The 19,562-nt window shown below is 39.9% G+C and overlaps 1 protein-coding gene and 1 pseudogene across 1 annotated transcript; both read left to right on the top strand.

Annotated features, from left to right (window-relative positions):
• Positions 1-4,896: 4,896 nt before the first annotated feature.
• LOC111149571 lies at positions 4,897-5,083 on the top strand (annotated as a pseudogene).
• Positions 5,084-7,890: 2,807 nt separating this feature from the next.
• Positions 7,891-8,443, top strand: LOC111151635 (malignant T-cell-amplified sequence 1-like). Its single transcript, XM_022509758.1, is given in 2 exon segments — positions 7,891-8,025; positions 8,027-8,443. Coding segments are annotated over 2 exon segments (552 nt in total).
• Positions 8,444-19,562: the final 11,119 nt, after the last annotated feature.

The following is a 19,562-nucleotide window of genomic DNA, read 5'->3' on the forward strand; positions in this document are numbered from 1 at the left end:
CTGACTCAGCAGGTGCTGTGCAGGAAGGTTGTGTTGGGAAGAAAGCTAGAAGCTGTGATTCAAGGAAGAAAAGATAAGCAGTTGCAGGATAATTAGGAACCTCAAGTAATCTTTCCTTCTCATTCTCCATCTTTTACTTCCACAAACCCTTCCTCCTTTTTCCTCACTGGTCAATTTATTCACTCAGCAGATAGTATATTCTATCAGAGTTCCTAGGATTCTGCATTCACTCTATTCAGGGAAAAATTTATTCTCATCCAATTTCTTTATGAAGAAGAACATTATTCAAAATAGCCTCCACATATCCTTTCTGGAGGGCATTATTGATTCTACTGTATCATCTTGCCCTGCAAGATATTTCTCCTTAAAGAAAGCTTAAGAAATGCTCAACTGCTTCTCATAAAGAAATTCAAGGTAAGATTCAGACCCAGCATCCATCCAGAGATCTGTGTTGTTACCTCAGTGCTATCAATTCCAAATGAGACTGGCATAACAGTCTGAGAGATTTCCCAGTTCTAAATGAATGATTTGATCTTCCACTGGCATTCCATTGTCCTTAAAATCAGGGGCAGAAAAGAAGAGAAGGAAGGGAGCAGAGAAAAACAAGGAGGGAAAAAGAAGAGAAGGGGAGGGCAGGAGGAGGAAAGGAAATGAAAGAAAGAAAATAGGCTTTTCACCTTGCTGATCCATGCATGTAGTAGATGCTCAGTAAATGTTTGAGGCAGAACCCATGAGTAGTTATCTCTGAACAAAGTTCTTCAAGATTGGATAAGAATTTTAAGGTGCTGACAAATGGTATTCTCTTTGGCAGAGCAAGTTCCAAATTTTGTTTTGTTTTGTTTTTGTTGAGTAGTTTGCAGTTTGCTTAATGATGTCAGCTCGGGTACAATATCATCATTTCTAGCTCTAGTACCATTTTTAAGTTCTCACTACCTGTCAAGAACTGTGTCTGACACATGATTTTTTTCTAATCAATTCCATAACACTGGATATACATTCTATTTTTTCATTTTAAAGATGAAGACAGTGAAGCTTAGAGGGGTTATGTCACCTGCCCACAATTAAATAGATAGGGAAGAGCATTGCTGGATATTTATCCCAGTAGGTCTGGATTCATCCTGTATGCATTCAAATGCCTTCAACCCCTTATAACTGAATGCTAAGGAAGACACAGGAACTCCAAACATTACTTGGGGTATGTAATTTACACAGTGGATAAATGTTCTGAAAGAGAAACTATTTTACCCTTATATAACATTTTAGAGCGTATTAAGTACCTCTGCAGATATCGCTTTATTTGATCTTCGTGCAAATCTTATGAGACATTATCTTTATTTGTATAGTCTAGAGAATATCTAATTTTATTGGATCAGAAAGATTGGAAAACTTGCCGCAGGGCACATGGACAGAAGTAGCATAGCCAGAACTAATCTCAAGATTTTTGTGGTCTTCACCATGTAAGTTCACTCCCAAAGATAGCAAGGAATCCTAAAAGACTGAACAAGAGAAGCAGTCAGCAGACGGGCTCTCGTCTAACACTATGGAAACAGAATTGAAAGTTGAATATGGGCTAAAATATAATGCTTCACTCATGTACTTTCAAAGAACACATATAGCAACCACTTTCCAGGGGTAATTGTGCATGGTTTCTATAGCGATAGGATTTATTTCCAGTAGAATTTGCCAACTTGAAATGGGTTTCTCCTCATTGAAAGAAACAAATAAGTTCAACGACAATTGTTTTTCCATTCTACAAAGATCATAATGTTTGGTTATGGCAAAGAGACAATAATTCTCATCACAGAGGAAATAAGAGAAAAGGTCACCATTGTTTGTCTGGAACAAAATGGAGTCATTGGTCTTGAGGAGTCATTGGTCTTGAGTTGCAGCAAAGTGCCAGACATGCCATGCCCAGACCAGAGGTCAATGCAATGCCAGCAAGTGTACTAGAACACATAAAAGTTTAAATTGGCCTTCCTTAAGTAGAAAAAAAAATTTTTTAAGAGAAAGAAGAATGATTTTCTCCAGAAAGGGTAGCTTTGCCTTGAATGGAGCAGGAAACCCAGAACTAGAAGAAAAGAGTAGTAATGAAAGCTAACAGGGACAGTGTTTTCTCTGTCAACACCATTCTGAGATCTCCCGTGCATGTCTCAGTTACACTCCCAACAACCCGCAAAGTTGGTACTATTTCTATCCCTGAAATACAGCTGTGAAAACCAATGCACAGTCGTGGATCTTGCCTAAGCACACACGGTTGGGGGAAGGCAGAGTGAACATTTCAGTTCTGGAAGTCTGGCCCCAGAAGCTGCACTTTTAACCCCTCTTCTAAGCAGGCAAGGAAATCAAAACAAGAATGTTTTTTGCCTAAGCTCCCACAGGATCCTTTTTTTAAAGATTTTATTATTATTATTATTTATTTATTTGAGAGAGAGACAGAGAGCACACACACACACAGGCAGGGGGAGCAACAGGCAGAGGGGAGAGGAAGAAACAGGCTCCCCACTGAGCAGGGCACCCTATGCAGGACTAGATTCCCAGACCCTGGGATCATGACCTAGCTGAAGGCAGTCACTTAACCAACTGAGCCACCCAGGTGCCTCCACAGGATCGTAAGTGACCAAAGTTAAGATTTAATGCTGCAGATTCACTGGCATTTCCATCAATCCACACTGGCCCTTCATGCTCAGGCTCAGGTACCAGGAGAAGGGAGACTCCCAGAAAGCAGAGTGGTGAACGCCCTAACACCCGTTTTTCTCACGTTTTTTAATAAACACACTCATTCCTCTAGTTTCAAATAACTCTCTCCGGAATGCCCTTGCCAGCTCAAGCCCTGTGGAAGCTACTCTAAGAGTATGCCTGGGTTTTGGTAGTGCTACAATTTGATTAGCCGATAATTATCGAGCCTCTGATTTGAGTTTGAAGTTCCTTTGCCAAAGAAAAATTGTCATGTTTGGAAGAATGGGGTTTGATCTGTCTTTCTTTCAGTCGAGGAGTGATGATGCAGTAAAATGGCTGCATTCCGCACACCAGCTATCTTTGCTGACCTTGTGGAAAAAGTATCTTCATGAAAAACAGGGACTTTGGCAGCTACTTGATCGGACGAAAAACCAAGTTTGTCTATGAGCTGAGGCATGAAGATAAACATAGGGGAGGCAGTTTTGTATAGTAAATAGTAATGCCACTTCCACATGGGGGTCAAATCTCAGTTCTAATATCCACAAGGCCAGTAATCTTGAGGAAGTTATGTAACCCCTCTAAGGTTCAGTTTCCTCCTCTATTAAATGGCGCTAAGAACACCGCCTCCATAGTGTTGCTAGAATTAGGCAAGATAATCAACATAAGGCAGTTGGAACAGTATCTGGCACACTGGGGGCCTCACCCCCTGCTTCCTTTTTCCTTAGCCCTCCAAAGATACTGAACTTCTCTTACTTCTCTTAGTTCCATGTTCTCTAAGCCTTACACTCTGTGTGGAAGGCTCTTCCCGTTAGTGTTTTCTTGAAAACCCTACTTTACTCTTCAAGTTTAACTCACATGTTTCACGACTCACCCAAACAGTCTTCAACATCTCTCCCATCCTTCCACTGTTTCTAGGAGCCCACCATTGTGATGTTCTTTACACAATAATCATTGGCCAGCATGTCTTTCTCTTCATACCACTCCTTGGGTGTGCCCAGCACAGAGTCTGGTACGTGGTGGGCATTCAATAAACAAGTTACTGAATAGAAAAATAGACAAATACTGTTTTTCACCATAAAGTCCAGGGTTATGTTCAATAAAATAAGAAAATCTTCTGGAGGTATTAACAATCTAATGCAATCAATTAGAAAGGATTCAACTAATAAAATATAAAGTGCAGTCCCATTTCAGTTTTAATTAAACTCCAAAGCTTTAGAAATGACAATTCAAATATAATTAGACCCAGAAGATATTTTAGATCATTTTGTGACAGAAGGAGATTTGTGAGGTCAGTGGAAGGAGGCTGATACCAGGACCCAACTTGTATAAGAGAAATTCCACAGGATTCAAATTAATGTCCCAAACAGCAAATTACCATTTTTTTCTGTCATTTTTATCATTTTTTTGCCATGTCATAAATATTCTGAATAATAAAGCACTAAGAGGTTGGGTATATAAAAGCACACCATTAACTAGGTATTGTTTTCACACTAAACTAAGGGTCTATGGAAACAGTTATATCCCTTTTGTTGTTTCAAGGGGATATGCAGTTCTGGGGCAGTATCTTTATAATGGAACTAGAGCTAAGAGCTAGGTCTGGAAACCAGCTTCTCTGGCCTACGCTGCTTTAGCAGGTAAGATACCAGCGGACTGATAAGGGCAGAATATTTTCACATTTGCTAAACGAGAACTAGGGGAATATGCTCTAAAGAAAATTTTGTAAAGACACACTACAGAATGCCAGCCCTCAGGTAGTCTGCTGACCAGCCATTGTAAGGTATCAGGGTAAAGGCTGGGTATCCCATAGGCCTCTGGGAAAATGCCCCACAGAGCGAGGGAAAAGCAATGCTTACTCTCAGACAGGTCCCATAAGAATTTCTCACCTGTGGCCAGATCACTCAGGATCTCTTCAGGGTTGGAGAAGACCTGTAATATGAAAAGCTTATATAGATCACAGTTGCTATTGTAGACTCCATCTGCAATGTCACAGAAGTGTGTGTGTGTGTGTGTGTGTGTGTTTACATGTGATAACACCATTATCTATTCCTCAAGATGCAGGACAATCTGATACTTTTGAAAACATAAATACTGGGGAGGCAGAGTGTGTCCAGACTGACACTCACAGAATCCAGTCTATAGGGCTTTTTCTGGCTGAGCCAAGGGGTAGCTGTGTATGTTGTGTATAGGCTGCAGAATCTGTGTTTTTGCAAGACTGAAATCATGGTAGGTCCAGAAATGAATGCCCAATTCCATTTTTCTGGTATTAAAAAAAATTTTCAACACTTACACTCCCACAGGGAGAATGAATTGTGAACTGGCCACATGCAGAGGCATTGCTTTGATAGTTTGATACTTCTAGTTAACGTCTAAAAACTCTCCAGCTGCGAAAGCCATATATGAACTCTAAAAAGTCTGTACCTCATCTGTTAAGTTCCCATGCCTGGACAAGCTAATGTCAACTCACCATGTGATGCTCAGTTTGTACAATAAATGATGAGCCTGGAAAGAAAAGAATCCAGTATACATTTCTCATCACTTCCCCACTAGGTTATCTCTAGGTTTTCATGGAGCAGTGGTTATTCCCTAATCTGATATCTCCCTCCATGTGGTGGGCGCTCAGTGCAATAAATGCTTCTACTGTCTATCTTCAGCTTCCTTGATTCGTCCCCAGAGAAGAGGGTCTACTCTTACTGGTGACTTCGGGAGGGAAACCAGGTAAAGAGAGCTCAGACCTTTCCTCTATCCTTATTCTAGGGAGTCAGAAAGCAAGGATTTTATTCTGATTCTCAGTTATAAGTTCTTCAGAAGGAGAGCTCCATATGGGAGACTGGTGGCTTGTGACAGGTGGGTACGTCTGCCCGATTCTGGAGTACTGTATTAGAAATCTCATTCCACTGCACCTAAACCACATTCGCCAACCTACATATGGTTCAGAACTGGGTTGGGGAAAAGGGGTATACTTATGGGCTCCCTGTAATCTCAATAGATTTGTAGACTCATTTGATATTATGCATGGTGTTACCACCTTGTCTTTGTCACAGCAGGACAGATGGCAGTATCTAATGACTGGCCTCTGGTCCTTTGGGGAGATGCCCAGTCCTTAATGGATTTCCAAGATAAAAGCCTTCACCTACAGTGTTTGCCAGTCTCTGCGGTGGGACTATCCACACCATGGCTGGTATCAAGCTATACTTGGGACATCATTGAACAGAGTTGGGAGGAGATGTTCACAATCTACTCTCTCTAGTCAGTGAAGAGCCAACTCCACAATCCACTTCATCCCTTTAGAGACAGAGAACATATCCTTCCACAGGAGTAGATGCCTCTGGCACATGGCTGGATGCACACCTTTGAGGTCGAATTCTTGTTTGGTGATGGTTTGCTGCCTTAAGAACTGGCTCAACTGCAGAGGAAGGCCAAGCCTTTGTGTCATATTCAGTGGCAAGTCTACTGTCAGCTCAATACATAATTAAAGGAAACAAGATGAGAACAAGGCCACTGCAGGTGGCCACACCAGGAGCCAGCCCAGCATGGATTAGAAGGAATTTCTTTCTTCTTCTTTTTTTAATTCTATTTTATTTTTTCAGTGTTCCAAGATTCATTGTTTATACACCACACCCAGTGCTCCATGCAATACATGCCCTCCATAATACCCACCACCAGACTCACCTAACCCCCCACCCTTCCTCCCCTCCAAAACCCTCAGTTTGTTTCTCAGAGTCCACAGTCTATCATGGTTCATCTCTCCTCCGATTTCCCCCAATTCACTTTTCCTTTCCTTCTCCTAATGTCCTCCATGTTATTCCTTATGCTCCACAAGTAAGTGAAACCATATGATAATTGACTTTCTTTGCTTATTTCACTTATTTCACTCAACATAATCTCCCCCAATCCCATCCATGTTGATACAAAAGTTGGGTATTCATCTTATCGGATGGAGGCATAATACTCCATTGTATATATGGACCATACCTTCTTTATCCATTCATCTGTTGAAGGGCATCTTGGCTCTTTCCATAGTTTGGCGATTGTGGCCATTGCTGCTATGAACATTGGGGTACATGTGGTGCTTCTTTTCACTACATCTGTATCTTTGGGGTAAATAACCAGTAGTGCAATTGCAGTGTCATAGGGTAGCTCTATTTTTAATTTCTTAAGGAATTTCCACACTGTTTTTCAAAGTGGCTGCACCAACTTGCATTCCCACCAACAGTGTAAGAGGGTTCCCCTTTCTCCACATTCTCTCCAACACATGTTGTTTACTGTCTTGTTTAGGCCATTCTAACTGGTGTAAGGTGATATCTCAATGTGGTTTTGATTTGAATCTCCCTGACGGCTAATGATGATGAACATTTTTTTCATGAGTCTGTTAGCCATTTGTATGTCTTCTTTGGAGAAGTGTCTGTTCATGTCTTCTGCCCATTTTTTGACCTGATTATCTGTTTTTTGTGTGTTGAGTTTGAGGAGTTCTTTATAGATCTTGGATATCAGCCCTTAGTCTGTAGTGTCATTTGTGAGTATCTTCTCCCATTCTGTGGGTTGCCTCTTTGTATTGTTGACTGTTTGCTTTGCTGTGCAGAAACTTTTGATCTTGATGAAGTCCCAAAAATTCATTTTCACTTTTGTTTCCTTTGCCTTTGGAGACATGTCTTGAAAGAAGTTGCTGTGGCCAATGTCAAAGAAGTTACTGCCTATGTTCTCCTCTAGGATTTTGATAGATTACTGCCTTAGGTTGAAGTCTTTTATCCATTTCAAGTTTATCTTTGTGTATGGTGTAAGAGAATGGTCAAGTTTCATTGTTCTATACATAGCTGTCCAATTTTCCCAGCACCATTTATTGACGAGACTGTCTTCTTCCCACTGGATATTTGTTCCTGCTTTGTTGAAGATTAGTTGACCATAAGCTGCAGTCCACATGTGGGCTCTCTATTCCATTCCAGTGGTCTATGTGTTTATTTTTGTGCCAGTACCATGCTGTCTTGGTGATCACAGTTTTATAGTAAAGCTTGAAATCAGGCAATGTGATTCCCTAGTTTTGTTTTTCTTTTTCAACATTTCCTTAGCAGTTTGGGGTCTCTTCTGGTTCTACAGAGCAGAGGGAAAAGCTCTGCTCTTAGAATTGTTTGTTCCAGAGGATCTGCCGGACCCTTGCTAATTCAATTCTCTTTTCCCATTCCGGGCCCTTCCCTATCATCACCCCCTTCACCTTGGATCATGTTCAAGAAATTTGATGAAAAAGAAAATGTGTCGAACTGCATCCAGTTGAAAACCTCAGTTATAAAGTGTATTAAGAACCAGTTGATAGAACAATTTCCAGGTATTGAACCATGGCTTAATCAAATCATGCCTGATTTGACAGAAAGATCCTGTCAAAATAGTGCGATGCCATGAACATATAGAAATCCTTACAGTAAATGGAGAATTACTATTTTTTAGACAAAGAGAAGGGCCTTTTTATCTAACCCTAAGGTTACTTCAAAAATATCCTTTTATCCTGCCACACCAGCAAGTTGATAAAGGAGCCATCAAATTTGTATTCAGTGGAGCAAATATCATGTGTCCAGGCTTAACTTCTCCTGGAGCTAAATTTTACCCTGCTGTAATAGATACAATTGTTGCAATCATGGCAGAAGGAAAACAGCATGCTCTGTGTGTTGGAGTCATGAAGATGTCTGCAGAAGATACTGAGAAAGTCAACAAAGGAATTGGCATTGAAAATATCCATTATTTGAATGATGGGCTATGGCATGTGAAGACCTATAAATGAGCCTCAGAAGGAATGCATTTGGCTAAATACGGATATTGTGCTGTAACTGTGTTTGTGTCTGTGTGTGACAGCATGAAGTCAATACCTCTGTGGTTATGCTGAATAAATTCAACAGATGCTTAAAAAAAAAAAAAAAAAGAATTGTTTGTTCCAGCACTTTGAAAAATGCTGATGGAATTTTAAGTGGGATGTCCTTGAAAGTATAGATTGCTCTGGGTAGTATAGACATTTTAACAATGTTTATTCTTCCAATCCATGAGCATAGAATGCTTTTCCATCTTTTTGTGTCTTCTCCAATTTCTTTCATGAGTGTTCTGTAGTTTCTCGAGTATAGGTCCTTTACCTCTTTGGTTAGGTTTATTCCCAGGTATCTTATGGTTCTTGGTGCTGTAGTAAATGGGATCGATTCTCTAATTTCCCTTTCTGTATTTCCATTGTTAGTGTGTAAGAAAGCAACTGATTTCTGTGCATTGATTTTGTATCCTGTCACATTACTGAGTTGCTGTATGAGTTCTAGTAGTTTGGGGGTGGAGTCTTTTGGGTTTTCCATATAAAGTATCATGTCATCTGCCAAGAGAGAGAGTTTAATTTCTTCTTTGCCAATTTGAATACCTTTGATTCTTTTTGTTGTCTGATTGCTGTTGCTAGGACTTCTAGTACTATGTTGAACAACAGTGGCAAGAGTGGGCATCCTTGTTGTGTTCCTGATCTCAAAGGGAAGGCTGTCAGCTTTTCCCCATTGAGAATGATATTTGTTGTGGATTTTTCATAGATGGGTTTTATGAAGTTGAGGAATGTTCCCTCTATCCCTATACTTTGAAGAGTTTTAATAAGGAATAGATGCTGTATTTTTGTCAAATGCTTTTTCTGCATCAATTGAGAGGAACATGTGGTTCTTCTCTCTTCTCTTATTGGTTTGTTCTATCACATTGGTTGATTTGCAAATATTGAACCACATTTGCATCCCAGGGATAAATCCCACCTGGTCATCGTGGATAATCTTTTTAATGTACTGTTGGATCCTATTAACTAGGATCTTGTTGAGAATCTTGACATCCATATTCATCAAGGATATTGGCCGGAAATTCTCCTTTTTGATGGGGTTTTTGCCTGGTCTGGGGATTAGGGTAATGCTGGCTTCCTAGAAAGAGTCTGGAAGTTTTCCTTCTGTTTCTATTTTTGAAACAGTTTCCAGAAAATAGGCATTATTTCTTCTTTGAATGTTTGGTAGAATTCCCCAGGGGATCCATCAGGTTCTGGGCTCTTGGTTTTTGATCACTACTTCAATCTCGTTACTAGATATTGGTCAGTTCAAGTTGTCAATTTCTTCCTGATTTGGTCTTGGAAGTTTATAGGTTTCCAGGAATGCATCCATTTCTTCTAAGTTGCTTAACTTATTGGCATATAACTGTTGATAATAATTTCTGATTATTGTTTCTATGTCTTTGGTGTTAGTTGTGATCTCTCCCCTTTCATTCATAATTTTATTAATTTGGGTCCTCTCTCTTTTCTTTTGGATTAATTTGGTCAGTGGTTTATTGATCTTACTAATTCTTTCAAAGAACCAGCTTCTAGTTTCGTTGATGTGTTCTGCTGTATCTCTAGTTTCTAACTCATTGATCTCTGCTCTAATCTTAATGATTTCCCTTCTTGTGTGTGGTGTTGACTTAATATGTTGTTGATTTTCCAGTTCTTTAAGGTGTAAAGAGAGTTGGTGTACTCAGGATTTTTCAGTTTTTTTGAGTGAGGCTTGGATGGCTATGTATTTCTCCCTTAGGACTGCCTTTGCCATATTCCATAGGTTTTGGACCAATGTGTCTTCATTCTCATTGGTTTCCATGAATTGTTTGAGTTCTTCTTTGATTTCCTGGTTGATCCAAACATTCTTGAGCAGGGTGGTCTTAAGCTTCCAAGTGTTTGTATTCCTTCCAAACTTTTTCTTGTGGTTGAGTTCCAGTTTCAAAGCACTGTGGTCTGAGAATATACAGGGAATAATCTCAATCTTTCGGTATCAGTTGAGCCCTGCTTTGTGATCCAGTATGTGGTCTATTCTGGAGAAAGTTCCATGTGCACTTGAGAAGAATGAGTATTCTGTTGTTTTAGGGTGGGACGTTCTGTATGTATCTGTGAGGTCCATTTGGTACAATGTGTCATTCAAAGTTCTTGTTTCTTTTTTGATTTTCTGCCTAGATGATCTGTCTGTTACTGAGAGTAGCATGTTAAGATCCCCTACAATTAATGTATTCATATCAATATGATTCTTTATTTAGATTAACAGTTGGCTTATGTAGTTGGCTGCTCCCATATTAGGGGCATAAATATTTACAATTGTTAGATTGTCTTGGTGGATGGACACTTTAAGAATGATGTAGTGTCCTTCTGTATCTCTGACTACAGTCTTTAGCTTAAAATCTAATTTATTTGATATGAGAATTGCTATCCCAGCTTTCTTTTGAAGATTGTTCTCCATCCTTTCACTTTCAGTCTGGGTGTATCTTTAGGTTCCAAATGTGTCTCTTGTGGACAGCATATGGACAGGTCCTGTCGTTTTATCTAGTCTGCAACCCTGTGCCATTTTAAGGGAGCATTTAGGCCATTCACGTTGAGAATGATTATTGAAAGATAAGTTTTTATTGACATCATGTTGCTTGTGAAGTCCTTGTTTCTATAGATTGTCTCTGTAAACTTCTATTCTATGTCACTCTTGGGTTCTTTCTTCTTTTATAGAACCCCCCTTAATATGTCTTGTAGTGCTGGCTTGGTAGTCACATACTCTTTTAAACATTGCCAGTCTTGGAAGCTTTTATCTCTCCGTCCATTCTGAATATCAAGTTTGCTGGATAAAGTATTCTTGGCTGCATGTTCTTCTCATTTAGTGCCCTGAATATGTCTTGTGACCCCTTTCTGGCTTGTCAGGTTTCTGTGGACAAGTCTGATGATATTCTGATGGTCCTTCCTCTGTACATAAGGAATCGCTTCCCCCTAACTTCCCTTTAGACCTCCTGTCTGAAATTGCAAACCATGAATTTCACAATTAAGTGTCTGGAGGTCTTTCTAGACTCGTTGATCTTGGGGGTTATCCTTTCTGCCTCTAGGACATGAACACCTGTTCCATTCCCTAGATTAGGGAAATTTTCATTGAGAATTTGTTCAACTGTATCTTCTAGTCTTCTCTCTTTCTCCATCCCCTCAGGGATCCCAATAGTTCTGATGTTGGAACGTTTCATGGCTTCATTTATTTCCCTAATTCTGTTTTCATGGCTTCTAAGCTGTTTGTTCCAGGCCTCCTCCTGATCCTTCTTTTCTATCAGTTTGTCTTCTAGATCACTAATTTGATCTTCTGCCTCAGTTACCCTAGCTGTTAGAATATTTGGATTAGGTTGGATCTCATGGATAACACTTTTTAGTACTGCCAAATCAGCCCTCACTTCCACCCTTGGAGTCCCTTAGAAGGACTTTCTTTCTGAGTTCCTGCATTTACACATTTCCCTACTTTTATTTTGGAGCTCGACAATCACTTCTCTGTCACATAAGAAATGCAATTTCTCCATCCTTAGCCCTCATTTTCTAAGCCACAGAAACACTAGGGTTTTAATTCTATGTAATGGCTGAATGATCAAGGCTAGTTGCTTATACCATCTTAATCTTTATTTTCCATATTTGAAAAAAATGGAGATAGTGATTTTCCCAGAAGATTGTTGTAAATATTATAAATTGATAAATGATGTTTCTTAAACAGTTAAGGTGTATGTGGCATGTAACAGGCCCAGAATACCTAGTAGACATGTTATCACCCCTCTGTTGGTGGCAGGGGTGCACACACAGCCCAAGGAAGTGGAGTGGCAAGCAGAGCTCAGCAAATGCAGTTCCTTTTCATTCCATTCCCTCAATTTGTGCTATTTACATTAATTTTATCCACTTGGCCAGACTGTATATCTGTTCTCCTTCCAATTCCATCTTCTTCTGGGCCTTCTTCTCAGAAGTTATCACTATGGAGGGGCTACAGGAACTGTAAGCAGGAGGGCCCTACTCCTAGCAGTGGATAAAGAGAACTGTCTTTAACATGCAGGTCTATATGATTAGTGTTTCATGTTTTAAGATACGCATTTAAGGGCATGCATAATATTCCATTTAGTAGACACACCATATTATGTCATAATTATTTAACTGGATCCTCAATTAGGTTGTTTTCAATATCTTGCTATTATAAAAAAAATACTTCCTTGAACATTGATATGCAAAAATTCTTGCCTACAGATTATATCATTAAAAGGGGATATATATATACACACACATATATATATGGTGTTATTATATATAGTGTGTGTATGTGTGTGTGTGTGTGTGTGTGTGTGTGTGTGTGTGTGTATAATATTACAATGTTTTCAAATATAGCCAGCAGGAAATGCATGCCTACAAGAAATAATTCTGAAGCCATTCCAAGCCCTATCTGAGGAAAGTTGGGCAATTTTCTTCATAGTCAACCCACAGCAATCTTTTAGGATCCCATTCCCTCCTTCCTCAACACTCCTCCCATTATTTTTATATATAACTTCCAAAAATAATCCAGAATATCCAGAACACAAAGGTACCTCAGCAATAAGATACATAAAGCAATAAGATACATAAAGCAATAAGATACATAAAGCAATAAGATACATAAAGGTATCTTAGCAAATCTGCTTATTAGGTTGGATTCCCCAAGAAGCCCCATGGAACAAAGATTCAGGTGCAAGCAGTTTTTCTGGGGGTAGAGGACTGGGAAGGTGAGATAAGGAAGAGCAGGAAGTCACTAAAGGATGCTTATTAAGTCAGTCACTACTATGGGTAACTGACACTGAGTACCTTGGGAGAATCGCTTGGAGCCAGTGTAGATGGCTCAGAGATGACCCTAGTGGCAGGGACCTGAGGTATTTATTTACCAAATCCTGTTAGTCACTGATTGACAGCCCCTGTTGGAAGGCATTACTACTCTGTGGCAAGGTGGACAGTGTGGATTTGTGGCCAGGGAAAGCCCTCAAGCTTTGCAGGAATGCAAGTATTAGTAGTTAGAAGTCTGCTGGTATGCACTGAGGTTGTAGGGGTGAGGGCAAATGGATGAGATGCCAACAGAATCTGTTAGAATCTACCCTTAGGGAACACACAGCTGACTTCCTGGAATGTGGTTGTTGTTTCAAGCTGTGACAAGCCAGTCCTTAAAGGAGGACATTCATGATCTAAAGTCTATGCTTTCAATGGATGAATGGATAAAGAAGAAGTGGTGCATATATACACAATGGAATACTATGCAACCATCAAAAACCCCGAAATCTTGCCATTTGCAATAACGTGGATGGAACTAGAGGCTATTATGTTAAGCAAAATAAGTCAATCAGACAAAGACAATTATCATATGATCTCTCTGATGTGAGGAATTTGAGAGGCAGGGTGGGGGCCATGAGGGAAGGGAGGGAAAAATGAAACAAGATGGGACCAGGGAGGGAGACAAACCATAAGAGACTCTTGATCTCAGGAAACAAACTGAGGGTTGCTGGGAGGGATGGGGTGGCTAGGTGATGGACACTGGGGAGGTGTGTGCTATGGTGAATGCTGTGAATTGTGTAAGACTGATGATTCACAGACCTGTACTCCTGGGGCAAATAATACATTATATGTTAATTAAAAAAATAATGACCAATAAATAAGTAAGTAAAGTCTATGCTCTCCACCCTATTACATACCTATTGAATATTGGCTAAGCTATAAAAACAGACCCTAACGCAACAGGAGAAAGCAGACGCAGCTTCACATCTAAGATGGTGAAAATTATTAATTAATAATCATTTATAGAGGGCTTTTTAGTCTGCCAGACTCGATGATAAGCACTGGAATACAAAGGCGAATTAAACACAATCCCTGCATGTTAGGAGCTTCCTGTACAGTCAGGTAGAAGAGACAGAACCCTCAAATGAGAAGATGGGACCTGAGGGCAGAGACTTGTGGCCTGCTATCCATGTACATGACCTGGGAAGAAGCAATACCTCAGAGAAGAGATACCTACTTGGTACATCTGGGTAGACAGAGAGCCTCAGAGAGCCTCATAGAGTCCCCCAGCTGCAGCGTGGCCCAGAAGTGGAGACTGGACCCAGGCAATCCCCAGACGTGCTGCCCAATGAGACTCATTTCCCCAGAGGGGCACAAAAGCAGCAAGGAACACCGTTAGGCACGAAGGGTGTTTGTCATAAAATTGAGGAATGCTGGGCATGACCTGTGGACAGAATAGTTGGCTTAGTGGCCCCAGAGCTAGTGGACAACTAGGAACCAGAGGCCTCCTTCTGCCCCCTGCTCCCCGAAGTCCTTCCAGGGCTGGGATGAAGCCAGAGAAGTCAGGAGGGAGGCAACCTGGATTGATAAGAGATCTACCTCTGGCAGAATGAAGTCTTGTCAAATAAATTCTCTTGAGTTATAGACAAATAAAGCAGAGACATCTATATACTCCAGTTTGTGAGCTGAAAGCTCTACCCATTGCCCAGTGATTCCCCCAATATCTGTTGTTCTTATCAATGAATCTCCCAAAGTGAAGTAAAGAGAGTACAGTTTTTATAGTCAGACACTTGGATTTGAGTCCTAACTCTCCAGATTCTAGTCCCTATTTGATGTGCGAGAAGGGGCAAATTAACAGTATTTAGACCCTTTTGAGCATCAGGCTCCTTACCTGTAAAGTGGTAGTTAATGGGAGGATTAGAAGGCAAGACAGAAGATCATTTCTGGGGGATTCTGCGCAGAGGCGGCTTCCAGCAGGGTGGGGTGTGATGCTGTGATTGGCTGCCGGTACTGCATGGTGATGTCCGCCCAAGCTGGGTGACATTGAGAGGACCTCATAGACTTCATGGAGATATTCCAGAACATCAGGCTGAAAGGGGAGCTTGGAAAGGAAAGGTTCTGTTAGAGTTGAGGGACAGCACTGAGAAAATTTCTAAGAGGAGCTGTCACAATTTTTGTTCTGCAGATGCAACTGTATCAACTCCCAAGGGTAGGAGAATTTGCTACAAATCAATAAGCATTTCCAAAGAATAAAAATTTTACATATATGTATATATTTGTTTATATGTATATGTGTGTCCGTGTATATCATACCAGTTTCAAGGTAATGAGTGAGCGTTGTGAATTCTGATTTTCATTATGAGAAATACTAAATAGAACATATCATTTTTGTAGACATGCTTACATGTGTAAAGATTTAGAGTTTTATTTTTTTTTAATTTTATTTTTTATAAACATATATTTTTATCCCCAGGGGTACAGGTCTTTGAATCGCCAGGTTTACACACTTCACAGCACTCACCATAGCACATACCCTCCCCAATGTCCATAACCACACACCCCCTTTCCCAACCCCCCTCCCACCATCAACCCTCAGTTTGTTTTGTGAGATTAAGAGTCACTTATGGTTTGTCTCCCTCCCAATCCCATCTTGTTTCATTTACTCTTCTCCTACCACCTTAACCCACCATGTTGCATCTCCTCTCCCTCATATCAGGGAGATCATATGATAGTTGTCTTTCTCCGATTGACTTATTTCGCTAAGCATGATACCCTCTAGTTCCATCCACGTCGTCGCAAATGGCAAGATTTCATTTCTTTTGATGGCTGCATAGTATTCCATTGTGTATATATACCACATCTTCTTTATCCATTCGTCTGTTGATGGACATCTAGGTTCTTTCCATAGTTTGGCTATTGTAGACATTGCTGCTATAAACATTCAGGTGCACGTGCCCCTTCGGATCACTACGTTTGTATCTTTAGGGTAAATACCCAGCAGTGCAATTGCTGGGTCATAGGGTAGTTCTATTTTCAACATTTTGAGGAACCTCCATGCTGTTTTCCAGAGTGGTTGCACCAGCTTGCATTCCCACCAACAGTGTAGGAGGGTTCCCCTTTCTCCGCATCCTCGCCAGCATCTGTCATTTCCTGACTTGTTAATTTTAGCCATTCTGACTGGTGTGAGGTGGTATCTCATTGTGGTTTTGATTTGTATTTCCCTGATGCCGAGTGATGTGGAGCACTTTTTCATGTGTCTGTTGGCCATCTGGATGTCTTCTTTGCAGAAATGTCTGTTCATGTCCTCTGCCCATTTCTTGATTGGATTATTTGTTCTTTGGGTGTTGAGTTTGCTAAGTTCTTTATAGATTTTGGACACTAGCCCTTTATCTGATATGTCATTTGCAAATATCTTCTCCCATTCTGTCAGTTGTCTTTTGGTTTTGTTAACTGTTTCCTTTGCTGTGCAAAAGCTTTTGATCTTGATAAAATCCCAATAGTTCGTTTTTGCCCTTGTTTCCCTTGCCTTTGGCGATGTTCCTAGGAAGATGTTGCTGCGGCTGAGGTCAAAGAGGTTGCTGCCTGTGTTCTCCTCAAGGATTTTGATGGATTCCTTTCTCACATTGAGGTCCTTCATCCATTTTGAGTCTATTTTCGTGTGTGGTGTAAGGAAATGATCCAATTTCATTTTTCTGCATGTGGCTGTCCAATTTTCCCAACACCATTTATTGAAGAGGCTGTCTTTTTTCCATTGGACATTCTTTCCTGCTTTGTCGAAGATTAGTTGACCATAGAGTTGAGGGTCTATTTCTGGGCTCTCTATTCCGTTCCATTGATCTATGTGTCTGTTTTTGTGCCAGTACCATGCTGTCTTGATGATGACAGCTTTGTAATAGAGCTTGAAGTCCGGAATTGTGATGCCACCAACTTTGGCTTTCTTTTTCAATATTCCTTTGGCTATTCGAGGTCTTTTCTGGTTCCATATAAATTTTAGGATTATTTGTTCCATTTCTTTGAAAAAAATGGATGGTACTTTGATAGGAATTGCATTAAATGTGTAGATTGCTTTAGGTAGCATAGACATTTTCACAATATTTATTCTTCCAATCCAGGAGCATGGAACATTTTTCCATTTCTTTGTGTCTTCCTCAATTTCTTTCATGAGTACTTTATAGTTTTCTGTGTATAGATTCTTAGTCTCTTTGGTTAGGTTTATTCCTAGGTATCTTATAGTTTTGGGTGCAATTGTAACTGGGATTGACTCCTTAATTTCTCTTTCTTCTGTCTTGTTGTTGGTGTAGAGAAATGCAACTGATTTCTGTGCATTGATTTTATATCCTGACACTTTACTGAATTCCTGTACAAGTTCTAGCAGTTTTGGAGTGGAGTCTTTTGGGTTTTCCACATATAGTATCATATCATCTGCAAAGAGTGATAGTTTGACTTCTTCTTTGCTGATTTGGATGCCTTTAATTTCCTTTTGTTGTCTGATTGCTGAGGCTAGGACTTCTAGTACTATGTTGAATAGCAGTGGTGATAACAGACATCCCTGCCGTGTTCCTGACCTTAGCAGAAAAGCTTTCAGTTTTTCTCCATTGAGAATGATATTTGCGGTGGGTTTTTCATAGATGGCTTTGATAATATTGAGGTATGTGCCATCTATCCCTACACTTTGAAGAGTTTTGATCAGGAAGGGATGCTATACTTTGTCAAATGCTTTTTCAGCATCTATGGAGAGTATCATATGGTTCTTGTTCTTTCTTTTATTAATGTGTTGTATCACATTGATTGATTTGCGGATGTTGAACCAACCTTGCAGCCCTGGAATAAATCCCACTTGGTCGTGGTGAATAATCCTTTTAATGTACTGTTGAATCCTATTGGCTAGTATTTTGGCGAGAATTTTTGCATCTGTGTTCATCAAGGATATTGGTCTATAGTTCTCTTTTTTGATGGGATCCTTGTCTGGTTTTGGGATCAAGGTGATGCTGGCCTCATAAAATGAGTTTGGAAGTTTTCCTTCCATTTCTATTTTTTGGAACAGTTTCAGGAGAATAGGAATTAGTTCTTCTTTAAATGTTTGGTAGAATTCCCCCGGGAAGCCATCTGGCCCTGGGCTTTTGTTTGTTTGGAGACTTTTGATGACTGTTTCAATCTCCTTACTGGTTATGGGTCTGTTCAGGCTTTCTATTTCTTCCTGGTTCAGTTGTGGTAGTTTATATATCTCTAGGAATGCATCCATTTCTTCCAGATTGTCAAATTTGTTGGCGTAGAGTTGCTCATAGTATGTTCTTATAATTGTCTGTATTTCTTTGGTGTTCGTTGTGATCTCTCCTCTTTCATTCATGATTTTATTTATTTGGGTCCTTTCTCTTTTCTTTTTGATAAGTCTGGCCAGGGGTTTATCGATCTTATTAATTCTTTCAAAGAACCAGCTCCTAGTTTCGTTGATTTGTTCTATTGTTTTTTTGGTTTCTATTTCATTGATTTCTGCTCTGATCTTTATGATTTCTCTTCTCCTGCTGGGTTTAGGGTTTCTTTCTTGTTCTTTCTCCAGCTCCTTTAGGTGTAGGGTTAGGTTGTGTACCTGAGACCTTTCTTGTTTCTTGAGAAAGGCTTGTACCGCTATATATTTTCCTCTCAGGACTGCCTTTGTTGTGTCCCACAGATTCTGAACCGTTGTGTTTTCATTATCATTTGTTTCCATGAATTTTTTCAATTCTTCTTTAATTTTCTGGTTGACCCATTCATTCTTTAGAAGGATGCTGTTTAGTCTCCATGTATTTGGGTTCTTTCCAAACTTCCTCTTGTGATTGAGTTCTAGCTTCAGAGCATTGTGGTCTGAAAATAGGCAGGGAATGATCCCAATCTTTTGATACCGGTTGAGACCTGATTTAGGACCAAGAATGTGATCTATTCTGGAGAATGTTCCATGTGCACTAGAGAAGAATATGTATTCTGTTGCTTTGGGATGAAATGTTCTGAATATATCTGTGATGTCCATCTGGTCCAGTGTGTCATTTAAGGCCTTTATTTCCTTGTTGATCTTTTGCTTGGATGATCTGTCCATTTCAGTGAGGGGAGTGTTAAAATCCCCTACTATTATTGTATTATTGTCTATGTGTTTCTTTGATTTTGTTATTAATTGGTTTATATAGTTGGCTGCTCCCACGTTAGGGGCATAGATATTTAAAATTGTTAGATCATCTTGTTGGACAGTTCCTTTGAGTATGATATAGTGTCCTTCCTCATCTCTTATTATAGTCTTTGGCTTAAAATCTAATTGATCTGATATAAGGATTGCCACTCCTGCTTT

Source organism: Enhydra lutris, unplaced genomic scaffold, assembly GCF_002288905.1.
Source record: "Enhydra lutris kenyoni isolate GAN:26980312 unplaced genomic scaffold, ASM228890v2 scaffoldscaffold2, whole genome shotgun sequence".
Taxonomy (NCBI): domain Eukaryota; kingdom Metazoa; phylum Chordata; class Mammalia; order Carnivora; family Mustelidae; genus Enhydra; species Enhydra lutris.